The 13,136-nt window shown below is 44.4% G+C and overlaps 1 protein-coding gene across 2 annotated transcripts in view; it reads right to left on the bottom strand.

Annotated features, from left to right (window-relative positions):
• Positions 1 to 13,136, bottom strand: part of tango6 (transport and golgi organization 6 homolog (Drosophila)) — a 194,812-nt gene that overhangs the window by 24,870 nt on the left and 156,806 nt on the right. For both annotated transcript variants that reach the window (XM_043706471.1, XM_043706470.1), the window contains exons 15-16: positions 5,023 to 5,175; positions 3,074 to 3,225 (exon numbers count right to left, since the gene is read on the bottom strand). In XM_043706471.1, the coding sequence (XP_043562406.1) occupies positions 3,074 to 3,225; positions 5,023 to 5,175 (305 nt within the window). The remainder of the gene's footprint in view (positions 1 to 3,073; positions 3,226 to 5,022; positions 5,176 to 13,136) is intronic.

Genomic DNA, 13,136 nt, shown 5'->3' on the forward strand with positions numbered 1-13,136 from the left:
CACCTTACTAGTTTAAATCCTCCCAAGCAGTTCGAGCAAATGTCCCTGCCAGTATATTAGTCCCCTTCCAAGTAAGGTGCAATCCGTCCTTCTTGTACAGGTCACTTCTACCCCAAAAGAGATTCCAATGATCCAAAAATGTGAATCTTTCGCTCATATACCAGCTCCTCAGCCATACATTCATCTGCTCTCCCCTCCTATTCCTGCCCTCACTAGCTCGTAACACCGGGGATAATCCAGATATTACTACCCTCGAGGACCTCCTTTTGAAATTCCTGCCTAACTCTCTGTATTATTCCTTCAGAATCTCAACCTTTCTCCTTCCTAGGTCGTTGGTTCCAACGTGGACAATGACCTCTTGCTGGCTGTTCTCCCCCATCAGAACATTCTGCACCCTCTCTGAGACATCCTTGATCCTAGCACCATGGAAGCAACACACCATTCTGCTTTTTCACTGCTGGCCACAGAAATGTCTGTCTGTACCTTGGACTAGAGAATCCCCTAACATAACTGATCTCTTGGAACCCGATGTACCCCTCGTTGCATTGGAGCCAGTGTCAATACCAGAAACTTGGCTGTTTGTGCTACGTTCTCCTGAGAATCCATCACCCCCTACATTTTCCAAATCAGCATACCTGTTTGAAATGGGTATAGCCACAAAAGACTCTGCACTAGCTGCCTACCTCTCTTACCTTTCCTGGAGTTAACCCATATATATGACTGTATCTGAGACCATTTTCCCCTTCCTTTAACTGCCATCCATCACAAATTGTTGCTGTTGCAAATTCCTCAATGCTTCTAACTGTCTCTCCAACCGATCCATTCGATCTGATAAGATTCACAACCAACAGCATTAATGGCAGATATAATCCGCAGTAACTCATAAGATCTCTTTAAACTTCCACATCTGACAAGAAGCACATATCACTCTACTGAAGTCCATTTTTGCTCCTTCACAATCTACAGACACAGAAAATAACATCGTCTTATTCCTCTACCAACACTGCCCCAGGTTAAACGAATAGTTATGGCTTATATTTTAAGTTAAATCAAAAGACATATCTCAAAAAAGAAAGAACCCATTCTACTCACTACTGCAGGCCACACTTAAAACAACAATTCACTTTTCTGATTCTGTGCTGTGAACTTCGCCCAACAGTTCCTCAAAGTTCAATTGTGAATTTCACTGTTTGTTAATTTTCCCAGACGCACTCCAATGTCCAGCGATACATGAATTCAAACAGCAAAGACAGTGTCAGGTTCTTATTCTCTCTCTCTCCTGCACTGACCTCACCATGTGCTTCCTTTGTCTGTTCTTCTCCCTTTTAAATATGCTGTTGTTTTGACTTTTTTTTCCCAACGTTCCAAAACATTGCAACAGCATATAAAACACGAATTGCTGCTCCTGGAATTCGAAGAAATCATCTCCAGCACCTAAAATACCTCAAAAAAGGAGCAACTGTTACAGTCAGAAATTGTTCCCATCCTCCATCTTGGATTACCCAGAATCCTTCTCTACTCTCTCGGTGAAGGAACTCATTTCAGTCCTCGTATTGTTACACTGTGACCCTGGTTCTGGTCCTCTCTTATTATTGTTGAAAAGTGTGGCACTGGAAAAGCATAGGTGGTCAGGCAGCATCTGAGCAGCAGGAGAGTCGATGTTTTGACCCTTATGCTCAAAATATCGACTCTCCTGCTCGTTGGACGTTGCCTGGCCTGTTATACTTTTCCAGTGCCAGACACGTTTTGACTCAGATCTCCAGTACCTGCAGTCCTCATCCTCTCTTGTTATTGTTCCCTGTCTAGACCTGTTATAGGTTTCTATTAGATATCCTCTCATCTTTCTAAATTCTAGCGAGTATAGTCCTATCTGATTCAGTCTCCCCTCAACAGTCAGTCTGCTACTCCAAGAATCAGTCTGATAAACCTTCCTTGCACTCCTTCAGTAGTCTGAACATCTTTCCTCAACTGCACTCAACACACCAATGCCCTGCACAGCTACAAGATATTCCTGTTCCTGTACTCAAATTTTCTCACTATGAAGATTAATACAGCAGTTGCTTCCTTGACTACCTGCTGCACCTGCATGCTTACTTTTAAGAACTTGCTTATGAGGACACTCAGGTCTCATTGCATCTCCACCTTTCCCAATCTATCGCTATTCAAATAATAATTTGCCCTCCTGCTTTTGCTATCAAAGTACATAATTTCACATTTAGCCACATTATACTTCATCTGCTTTGCATTTCCCCACTCATTCAGCTTGTCCAGATCGCACTGAGGCATCCCTGCTTCCTCACAATTCCCCCTTCTATCCAGCTCTGTGCTATCTGCAAATTTATTACATTTTACACAGATATTACATTTAGTTTCCTCATCTAAATAATTAATAGCACTGATCCCTGCTGTACCTCATTTGTCCCTGTCTGCCATGCAGAGAATGCTGTCTGCCAATATCTGGTAATACAGTACTAATATAATCTGCTTTATGAAAAACTTGAGTGATAAATATTGGCCAATTCATAGAATTCATGGGCACTCTTCAATAGTGGTGATTTTCACTTTCACCTGAGTGCACAGTTGGCATTCCCACAGCAGTGCATCAGCCTGAATGTTGTGCACTAGTGTCCGAGTGCTTGATGGTGGGGACTAGAAGTGAATGCGCTGCCTGACACAATTGCCCTCAACTGGTTCTTTAATTGTTTATTGCATTACTCAGTGTAATGAGACTTTGCCACTTGCGCGCTTTCTCTCTGTCTCATCTTCAACTACAATGCAGGTTGCTCAGAGAAGGAGAAGAGACCATTTGAAAGGATTAGCAGTGATTTGCTGGCAGTGTTTAGGTTTAACAGCCTCCAGGCGGATCACCCCAGAATCTCTGGTTCAAGCAACAATGCAAGGAGCATTAACATAGTTGAACATGGCTGCCCATGTGGCTATGTCAATTGTTTGGAAGCAAGAGTCATACCAGATATAACATGTTGCTTTGCTTAGGCACAAATACAAAAAAAACGTTTTAAGATACAAGATGTATCATTCACTTCCCCACACATACATACATCATCGTGCTTACCTCATGAATAACTGACCCTATAGCGAAGTGCAGACAATGACAGAGCTCGCCCAGGTTCGACAGGCTACTAGCCCGCACTGTACTATCTGAATCTTTCGTCCCCCTCAAAAACACCCGGATCAATGGGTCACGATAATGTGAAGCTATCTCACCTAGAGAGACAGAGAGAGAGATGTGGGGAGAGAAAGGGAGAGATGGGTGGCACGGAGGGGAGGTCAGAATCCATGCGTGGGGAGAGAGAGGCAGAGAGATAAAAAGAGAGGAATGGTGTTGGTTGAGATGGATGGGGAGCATAGTGAGAAAAGGATAGTGAGAGAAAATGATGTGGTCATGGGAAGAGGGAGTGCATGGACAGACAGTGGTGGTATGAATGGAGAAACGGGGATCAAGGAAGAGAAAGGCACATGTGGGGAGAAAATAGGTGAGCGTAGGACAGGGAGAGAATGGGCGAGTGTGGGGCAGGGAGAGAATGGGCGGTAGAGGAGGCAGTTCGGAAGGGAGGGCATAATGTCAAGAGACAGGCAAGTAATGAGAGTGGTAAGTGCAGGAGAGAGGGTTGAAACAAGTGAGATGGAAAGAGGGAGAGAAAGCAGGAAGGAGAATTAGTTGCGCTAACCACATTGTAATTCTATAATACTTTCCTTAACTGCAGTGACTCAACTGGTTCAACATGCAGCTCATCAGTACCTTATAAAGGGAAATTATGATAGGCCAGCATTTATTGCCCACACTTATGAATGAACAAAGTGTCAGAACAGGATGGGATGCTTCAAGTCATCGTTGGTGGTGGTTTGGAGTAGTGAGATTAGACACCACATTCTGGCTTATGGAAAGGCAAAGACCTCCCTCAAAGCACAGATCATCAAAACTGACCTTGGCCAACTGGCCACTCCTGCCTCAAGTTAATGCTGCTGCAATTTACCCATGATCTTAGAAAACGGTCTTCTTCTAGCAATGAGTAAATCACTGATTTGATTTGATTTATTTATTGTCACGTGTACCTAAGTACCGTGAAAAGCTTTGTTTACGAGCAGTACAGACAGTTCATAGTAAGCAAGGACATACATTGAGTGCTGGGAGAGCAGTCAAAGAGAATTGGAACATGATTACATAGCGCTGAGAAGTATCTGGCTTGGCCTTTCCTTTACTCACTATTACATTTAAAACATCCTACCCAAGGTGCCATCAGACTGTAATGATTGATTACTATTCTGTCCCTGTCGGCTGTTTGCAGGAACCTGGATAATGCGCTGATTTGGGAATGCTAAAATTTAAACCCAAAACATTCTGCCATACCCATCCACTTGTTTTTGGATCAGTGCAGCTTCAGCACCACTCAAAAAGCTCAATGTGTTTGAAAACAACCAGCCCGCTTAAACAGCATACCACTCACCACCATAAACATTCACACCCTTCAACTCCAGTTGCAGAGCTTACACAGTGCACATCTGTATCTTCTTTGGCCTTGTCATTCCACAGGCCTCGATTTGTACCATGGAGGAGAATGACAACATGAGGAAGATGGAAACACCATCTTGGAGGTCACCTCCAAGGTACACACCAGCCTGACTTGGAAATATATTGCTGTTCCTTCACTGTCACTGGATCGAAATCCTGAAACTTGCAGGGATTTCAGCAATTCAAGAAAGCAGCTCACTATAAGCTGCTTCAGGGTGATAAGGTATGGGCAATAAATACTGCTCTAGCCAATGACACTAGAACATCATGAAAAAACATAGTGTCTTTGAGTCTTATATTTGTAGTTTTTCACAGTTTAAATATTAGCAAGCATCAGAATTAGAGACAAACATATAATTACCTTGGATTTGGTGGTAATAGTAGCTCTGAATCAGCTCTGCTGGCGGTGTTTGAGCTTAGGAAAGCTGCATATTCCATCTGTTTGGTGTTACCTTAGGTTGATATTACCCCGATTATCAATCCCTACTCACCTAATGCTTTTGTACTTCGCATTAGCACCTCTCCCATCTTCATCCGTGTCTCAATACATCTTGTTTTCTCAGGTCCTTCTGGCAACACCTGATATTCGTCCAATAACCGTGGCAGAATTTGAGATGGGTATACATCTGCTAGCACTGACAGACCTGTGACATATGTTAACTACTTTAATTCTTCAGCTAGTGCATATCTGGCTTAGACAGTCAGTTCTGCTATAAAGCAATTGAAGAGTTTAAAACATTATTTATAGAACACAAACTTTCTTTACCTGCATTGGCTTTAATGCCATTCCAGTAACATTGTTTTCAATGGTGCTGCTGTCATGCAATTTTCTTATAACATGGGATCACACAAAACGGAACTATCATGGTATTATAGAATCCCTACAGGCCATTTGGCCCAACAAGCCCACACCTATCCTCTGAAAAGCAACCCACCCAGACCCATTCCTCAATACTCTACTAATGCACCTCACCATCCCTGAACACTACGGTCAATTTAGCATGGCCAATTCACCTAAACTGCACATCTTTGGATTGTGGAAGGAAACTGGAACACCCAGAGGAAACCCATGGAGACATGGAGAGAATGTGCAAACTCCACACAGACAGTCGCCTGAGGCTGGAATCAAACCAGTGTCTGTGGCTCTGTGAGGCATCAGTGTTAACCACTGAATTATATTAGAACACACTGTACAATGAACTTCAACCTGGAAGAAAAGGTTGAGAGACCAGTTGTGTGACTGAAGAGTGAGTCAGAGAGATTCTTGCTCCTTGTTTCTGAAGCTTTCCTCAATGAACAGGCTATCTGTAGAGTTGTGGTGTAGAGGTAGTTTTACTCGGTACCTAACTCCATGCTGGGGTGTTGAATGGTATATTGTAGAAGGAGCTTTACTCTGTATCTCACACAGTGCTGGCCCTATTCTGGGAGTTTATAAGGGACAGTTTAGAGGATGCTTCACCCTGTATCTAATCCCATGCTGTTTCGGTCCTGGGAGCACTTGATGAGGACAGTATAGAGGGAGTTGTAGCCAAGGGGATGCTGGCACTTAGCTGGTGAAATGGAAGATGGTTAACTCTCCACCTCGCTTTGTACAAGATTCAGAAAAACAAAAGGAATAAAAGTACTCAGACAAATGATATTAAACAACAGAAGTGACTACAATGTTTAAAGCAGTGACAGCAATATGGAAGCTGTTCCTTAATGGGGGTATTTACTAGTTACAGTTAACATTAAGTATCTAGAAAACAAACAGAAGCTGTTGAATCTTGAAATTTGGTTTTGGGTAATGAGTAACCAGACCACTCATAATTGCAGGGAAGTTTCACCACTCCAGGAAGAAAAGTTGTTATATTATTCTATACTTCAGTTTCAACCTTTTGAGTTGAGAAGGTCATGCAGAGTTTTACCTGAAGCATTTCAAAATGCTGAAAGGGTTTGACAGTGTCAGTATGAAGACATGATTGGCACTGCTGGAGAGAGCTACAAGGATTTAAAATTGGCACAAGAAGATCAAGTTGGTTCCAGAGATGCTATCACTGTGTGTCCATCCTGCATGTTAACTGCAACTGGAAGGAGTCCACACATTGCTGCTGCTCACCTCCCACTGTGTGGCTGTTCACCTCCAACACCTCACTGTCCAGCTGATCACTCACACCCCCATTCCCCCTCACAGGGGAGGCAGTTGTCTTGTGGTATTATCGGTACACTATTATTCCAGAAATTTAGCTAATGTTCTGGGGAATTGGGTTTGAGTCACACCATGGCAGGTGGTGGAATTTGAATTCAATAAAAAAAAAATCTGGAATTAAGAATGTCTGATAGGGTAAGTCAACAGTCCTACATCATGGAGACAGGCCCATCAGCCCAAACTGGTCCATGCCAACCAAAGTTTTCATCCGCACTAACCCCATTTCACTGTACTTGGCTCACCAACCCCACCGTCAAACACTTAGTCATAGTCACAGAATGTACAGCACAGAAACAGACCCTTTGGTCCAACTCGTCCATGCCAACAAACTATCCCAACCCAATCTAGTCCCACCTGCCAACATCTGGTCCATAACCCTCCAAACCCTTACTATTCATATACCCATCCAAATGCCTTTTAAATGTTGTAATTGTACCAGCCTCCATCACTTCCTCTGGTAGCTCACTCCATACACGTACCACCCTCTGCATGAAAAAGTTGCCCCTTAGGTCCCTTTTATATCTTTTCCCTCTCACCCTAAACCTATGCCCTCTAGTTCTGGACTCCCTCACCCCCAGGGAAAAGACCTTGTCTATTTATCTATCCATGCCACTCATGATTTTATAAATCTCTATAAGGTCACCCCTCAGCCTCTGACGCTCCAGGGAAAACGTCCCCAGCCTGTTCAGCCTCTCCCTCCAGCTCAAATGCTCCAACCCTGGCAACATCCTTGTAAATCTTTTCTGAATCCTTTCAAGTTTCACAACATCCTTCCGAGAGGAAGGAGACCAGAATTGCACACAATATTCCAAAAGTGACCTAACCAATGTCCTGCACAGCCGCAACATGACCTCCCAACTCCTGTAGTCAATATTCTGACCAATAAAGGAAAGTACACCAAACACCTTCTTCACTATCCTATCTATCGTCTCTACTGTCAAGGAACTATGAACCTGCATTCCAAGGTCTCTTTGTTCCTTGAATAAGCTTCACATTTCAATTGTGTCCATACCCTGCAGTTTCCTTCCCCATCCTTTGCACCCTAAATCCTGCTGAATCGCATAATTGCCTTTCCCCCAATTATAACTCTTGCCCTGCAGTATATACCTATCCATTTTCCACTGCTGCAGTAAACATAACCAAATTGTGGTCACTATCACCAAAGTGCTCATTACCTCCAAATCTAGCACCTGGCTAGGTTCCTTACCCAGTACCAAATCCAAGGTGGCCTCGCCCCTTGTTGGCCTATCTACATACTATGTCAAGAAACCCTCTTTTAACATTGGACAAAAACTAACCTATCTAAAGTACTTGAAGTATAGTATTTCCAGTCAATATTTGGAAAGTTAAAGTCCCCCATAACAACTACCCTGTTACTCTCACTCCTATCTAGAATCATCTTTGCGGTCTTTTCCTCTCCATTTCTGGAACTATTCAGAGGATTATAGAAAACTCCCAACAGGGTGACCTCTCCTTTCCTGTTTCTAACCTTAGCCCATACTACCTCAGTAGACGAGGCCTCCAACGTTCCTTCTGCCACCTTAATACTGTCCGTCACTAACCATGCCACAGTGGGCGGCACGGTGGCACACTGGTTTGCACTGCTGCCTCACAGCGCCAGAGACCCAGGTTCAATTCCCGCCTCAGGCGACTGACTGTGTGGAGTTTGCACATTCTCCCCATGTCTGCGTGGGTTTCCTCCGGGTGCTCCGGTTTCCTCCCACAGTCCAAAGATGTGCAAGTCAGGTGAATTGGCCATGCTAAATTGCCCGTAGTGTTAGGTTAGGGGTATGGGTGGGTTGCGCTTCGGCGGGGCGGTGTGGACTTGTTGGGCCGAAGGGCCTCTTTCCACACTGGAAGTAATCTAAACCTGCCCCTCTTTTACCATCTTCCCCGTTGTTTCCAAAACATCTAAATCTTGGAATCTGCAACAACCATTCCTGTCCCAGCTCTATCCATATCTCCAAAATGGCCACAACATCAAAGTCCCAGGTACCAACCCACGCTGCGAGTTCACTCACCTTATTCCGGATGCTCCTGGTGTTGAGGTAGACACACTTCTAACAACCTTCCTGCTTGCCGGTGCACTCTTGCGACCTTGAAACTATATTTCTGACCTCACAACGCTCCACCCCGAATACTGGAATTACAATTTAGGTTCCCACCCCCCTGATTTAGTTTAAACCCTCCAAAAGAACATTGCCAAACTCCCCCCCTAGGATATTGGTACCCCCTCTGGTTCAGGTGGCGACCATCCTGTTTGTAGAGGTCTGACCTACCCCAGAATGCGTCCCAATTATTCAGGAATCCAAAATACTCTCTCCTGCACCATCCCAGTAGCCATGTGTTCAACTCCTCCCTCTTCCTATTCCTCACCTCACTAGCATGTGGCACGGGCAACAAACCAGAGATAGAAAGTGTTTGCTCTAGCTCCAAACTTCTACCCTAGCTCCCTGAATTTATGCCTTAAATCCCCATCCATTTTCCTACGTTGGTGCCTATGTGGACCATGACTTGGAGCTGCTCCTCCTCCAGGATCCCAAAAACACAATCAGAGACATCACAAACCCTGGCATCTGGGAGGCAACACACGAACCGCAAGTCTCCCTCATTACCACAGAACCTATCTATCCCTCTAACTCTGGACTCCACAATGACTAATGCTCTACTCCCTGTCCTCCCCTTCAATGCAATAGGTTCAGAGTCTGTGCCAGAGACCTGTACCCCATGGCTTACCCCTGGTAAGTCACTCCCTGCAACAATATCCAAAACGGTATACTTGTTATTGAGGGTAATGGCCATAGGGGTCCCTGCACTGTCTGCCAGTTCCCTTTCCGTCCCAACTGTAACCATTTGCCATTTTTTTGTACCTGAGGTGTGACTACCTCCATGTAACTCCTCTCAATAACCTCCTCCACCTCCCAATTGATCCAAAATTCTTACAGCTCCAGTTTCCTAACACCATTTTCGAGGAGCTGAAGTTGGGTGCACTTTCCGCAGATGAAGTCAGCAGGGTGGTGACCACAAGCTAGTGGTGACCCTTACCTCTCACATTCTGCAGGAGGAACATTCAATTGCCCTAATCACGATTCCCACTATTCTAAGTTCCCAAAGAAACTACTGAAAAATAAAGAATGAAAAAAAACTAATTACCTTACCAATCCTGCGCACAGAACCTTTTTTCTTGGTTCGACGAGGAGGATGGGTGCAAGACACTATCTGAGTAAGGTTTTGGGCAATGCAATGCCCAGATATATTACTTCACTTGCTCAGCAGTCCCATGTCTGCTCCTCCTCAGCAGGCGCTCTGCCTATTCATGAGGTATGTTTTAAAGTGCTTACTCAGCAGTGCTAACCACTGTGCCACCGTGCCGCCCATATTACTTCACTTGCTCAGCAGTCCCATGTCTGCTCCTCCTCAGCAGGCGCTCTGCCTATTCATGAGGTATGTTTTAAAGTGCTTACTTATCTCCCTGCAACCCTTGCTCCTCTCTCCTCACTGCTCCCAAAAATATGGAGGCCTGACTCTCGAGCCAAGTCCCTGTTAAGTGGGAAAGTTACCTCCCAGCTTCCCCTGTTCCTCTCTCCCTGATGCTCTTGAAAAATGGAGCAGCCAGGTACACTGTTTCTTTGGGGTGGCACTGTAGTTCAGTGGCTAGCGCTGCATCACAGTACGATGGACCTGGGTTCAATTCTGGCTTTGGGTGACTGTCCGTGTGGAGTTTGCACATTCACCCAGTGTCTGACAGGTGCTCCGGTTTCCTCCCACAGTCCAAAGACATGCAGGTTTGGTGGATTGGTCATGGCAAAATTGACTCGCAGTGACCAGAGATGTGCAGGATAGGTGGATTAGCCATGAGAAATATGGCATTATAGGGACAGTATGGGGGCTGGGGCTGGTTGGGATGCTCTTCAGAGGATCAGTGATGACTTGGTGGGCTGAATGACCTCTTTCTACACTGTAACGATTCTATGAGTTGCAAATGGTTCTGGACATTGTACAAACATCAGCAAACATCCACATTTTTGGCCTCATGACAGACGTAAGGTCATTGATGAAGCAGCTGATGATGTTTGGGTCTAGAACACTACCCTGAATTAACACTTCTAGGGTTATCCTGGATCTAAAATGAATGATCTCCAACAACCACAACCATCTTCCCTTGTTCCTGTTATGACTCTAACAAGCAGAATTTTCCTCCAATTCTCACTGACTCCAATTTTGCTAGGGCTCCTTGATGCCACACTGAGTCGACTATGGCCTTCATAGCAGTCACTCTCACCTTATGTCGAGAATTGGGCTCATTTTTAATATTAGACAATAGATAATAGACAATAGGTACAGGAGTAGGCCATTCTGCCCTTCGAGCCTGCACCACCATTCAATATGATCATGGCTGATCATCCTTAGTCAGTATCCTGTTCCTGCCTTATCTCCATAACCCTTGATTCCACTATCCTTGAGAGCTCGATCCAACTCTTTCTTAAATGAATCCAGAGACTGGGTCTCCACTGCCCTCTGGGGCAGAGCATTCCACACAGCCACCACTCTCTAGGTGAAGAAGTTTCTCCTCATCTCCTCAATATTGGAATCAAGGCTGTAATGAGATCTACATATGAAAGGTCGAGGGAGCTAAGGCTTTTCTCACTGGAGCTAAGGAGGATGAGAGGTGACTTGACAGAGGTGTACAAGATGATGAGAGGAATACAGTGAATAGCCAGAGGCTTTTTCCCTGGGCGGAAACGACTGTCACAAGGGGGCATAATTTTAAGGTGACTGGAGGAAGGTTTAGAGGCGATGTCAGAGATAGGTGAGTGGAATGCACTGCCAGCCGTGTAGTAGAGTCAGATAATTTGGGACATTTAAGCGACTCTGGATAGGCACATGGATGATAGCAAAATGTAGGGTCCGTGGGTTAGTTTGATCTTAGAGTAGGATAAAAGGTTGGCACAATATAGAGGGCTGGAGGGCCTGTTCTGTGCTGAACTGCTCTATGTTCTATTTGAATGGCCCTGGAGGAATGCAAACTGAGCGTCAATGATTTAATTTATTCTTGTCACATGGACACAGATACAGGTGAAAAGTATTACTTTGTATGTTAACCAGATAAATCATACCTTACATAAATACCTTAGGATAACAGAACAGAATGCAGTGTTACAGCTACAAAGAAGGAGCAAAGAAAGATCAACTGTAACATGAGAGCTCATTCATAAGTCTGATAACAGCTGGGAAGAAGTTGTTCTTAAATCAATGGGGGTGTATTTTCAAACTTTTGTAACTTCTGCCAATGGAAAAATGTGGAAGAGAGTATAACCAGGGTGGGAGGAGTCCTTAATTACATTGGCTACTTTCTGAGGCAGCAGGAAATGAGCAGGTTATTGCAAAGCAAGTACTGCTTGATGATATCTTTCAAACCATTACTGATGAAGGGTAGACTGATGAGATGGTAATTGCCAGGTTGGATTTATCCTGGTTTTTGCATGCAGGACATACCTGAGCAGTTTACCACATGGTCAGCTGGATGATAGTCTTGCGGTTGTATTGGAACAGCTTGGCAAGGGGTTTGACAAAGTCTTTAGCATGATTATCAGGACGTTATTAGGACCCACAACCTTTGTAATATCCAATGACGTCATAAGGGTTAGTTACACAGCCCTCTGCAAACATAAGTGCTTTATTCCTGTCACTCTACCAGGCCATTCATGAAAAAAACGACTGAGAAAGTAAACGCATACACGAGGCAGTATTTCTGTCCTTCTATTGGGTGACACTAAGTTCAGTGGAAAATGACAAATGCTCTCGTGATTGTAGAAGCTGTTCAGGACCTTGCTTAATGTGGGGACTTCATATATTTATATGATGGTAAGGGTTTAGACATTCTCAGTTTAACCTGCAATTTGCAGAATGCAAAGATTAGTTCATTTAAATAGCAGACTCACCTAAATTATAGATTTAAACAAACTCTCCGGTAGAGCACAGTGTTAGATCAGAATGGCTTCCCTTGTTTAAGGTTAAATCGATTATCTAAGTAATCAATTATCTGAACGAAATACTGCTGCCCATCTCGTTTGGATAATCAAGGTTCCTCTATAATTACAGTCATATAGCATAGAAACACGCTATATCTTGCCTGGATGGCAAGTCTCAGTGAGGAGGAGAGACTGGATAGACTGGGTATCTATTCCCTGAAGTAGGGGAGGCTGAAGGGGTTCATAGAGTCATAGAGATGTACAGCATGTAAACAGATCCTTCCGTCCAACCCATCCATGCCGACCAGATATCCCAACCCAATCTAGTCCCACCTGCCAGCACCCGGCCCATGTCCCTCCAAACCCTTCCTATTCATATACCCATCCAAATGCCTTTTAAATGTTGCAATTGTACCAGCCTCCACCACTTCCTCTGGCAGCTCAT

Source organism: Chiloscyllium plagiosum, chromosome 17 (assembly GCF_004010195.1).
Source record: "Chiloscyllium plagiosum isolate BGI_BamShark_2017 chromosome 17, ASM401019v2, whole genome shotgun sequence".
Lineage (NCBI taxonomy): Eukaryota > Metazoa > Chordata > Chondrichthyes > Orectolobiformes > Hemiscylliidae > Chiloscyllium > Chiloscyllium plagiosum.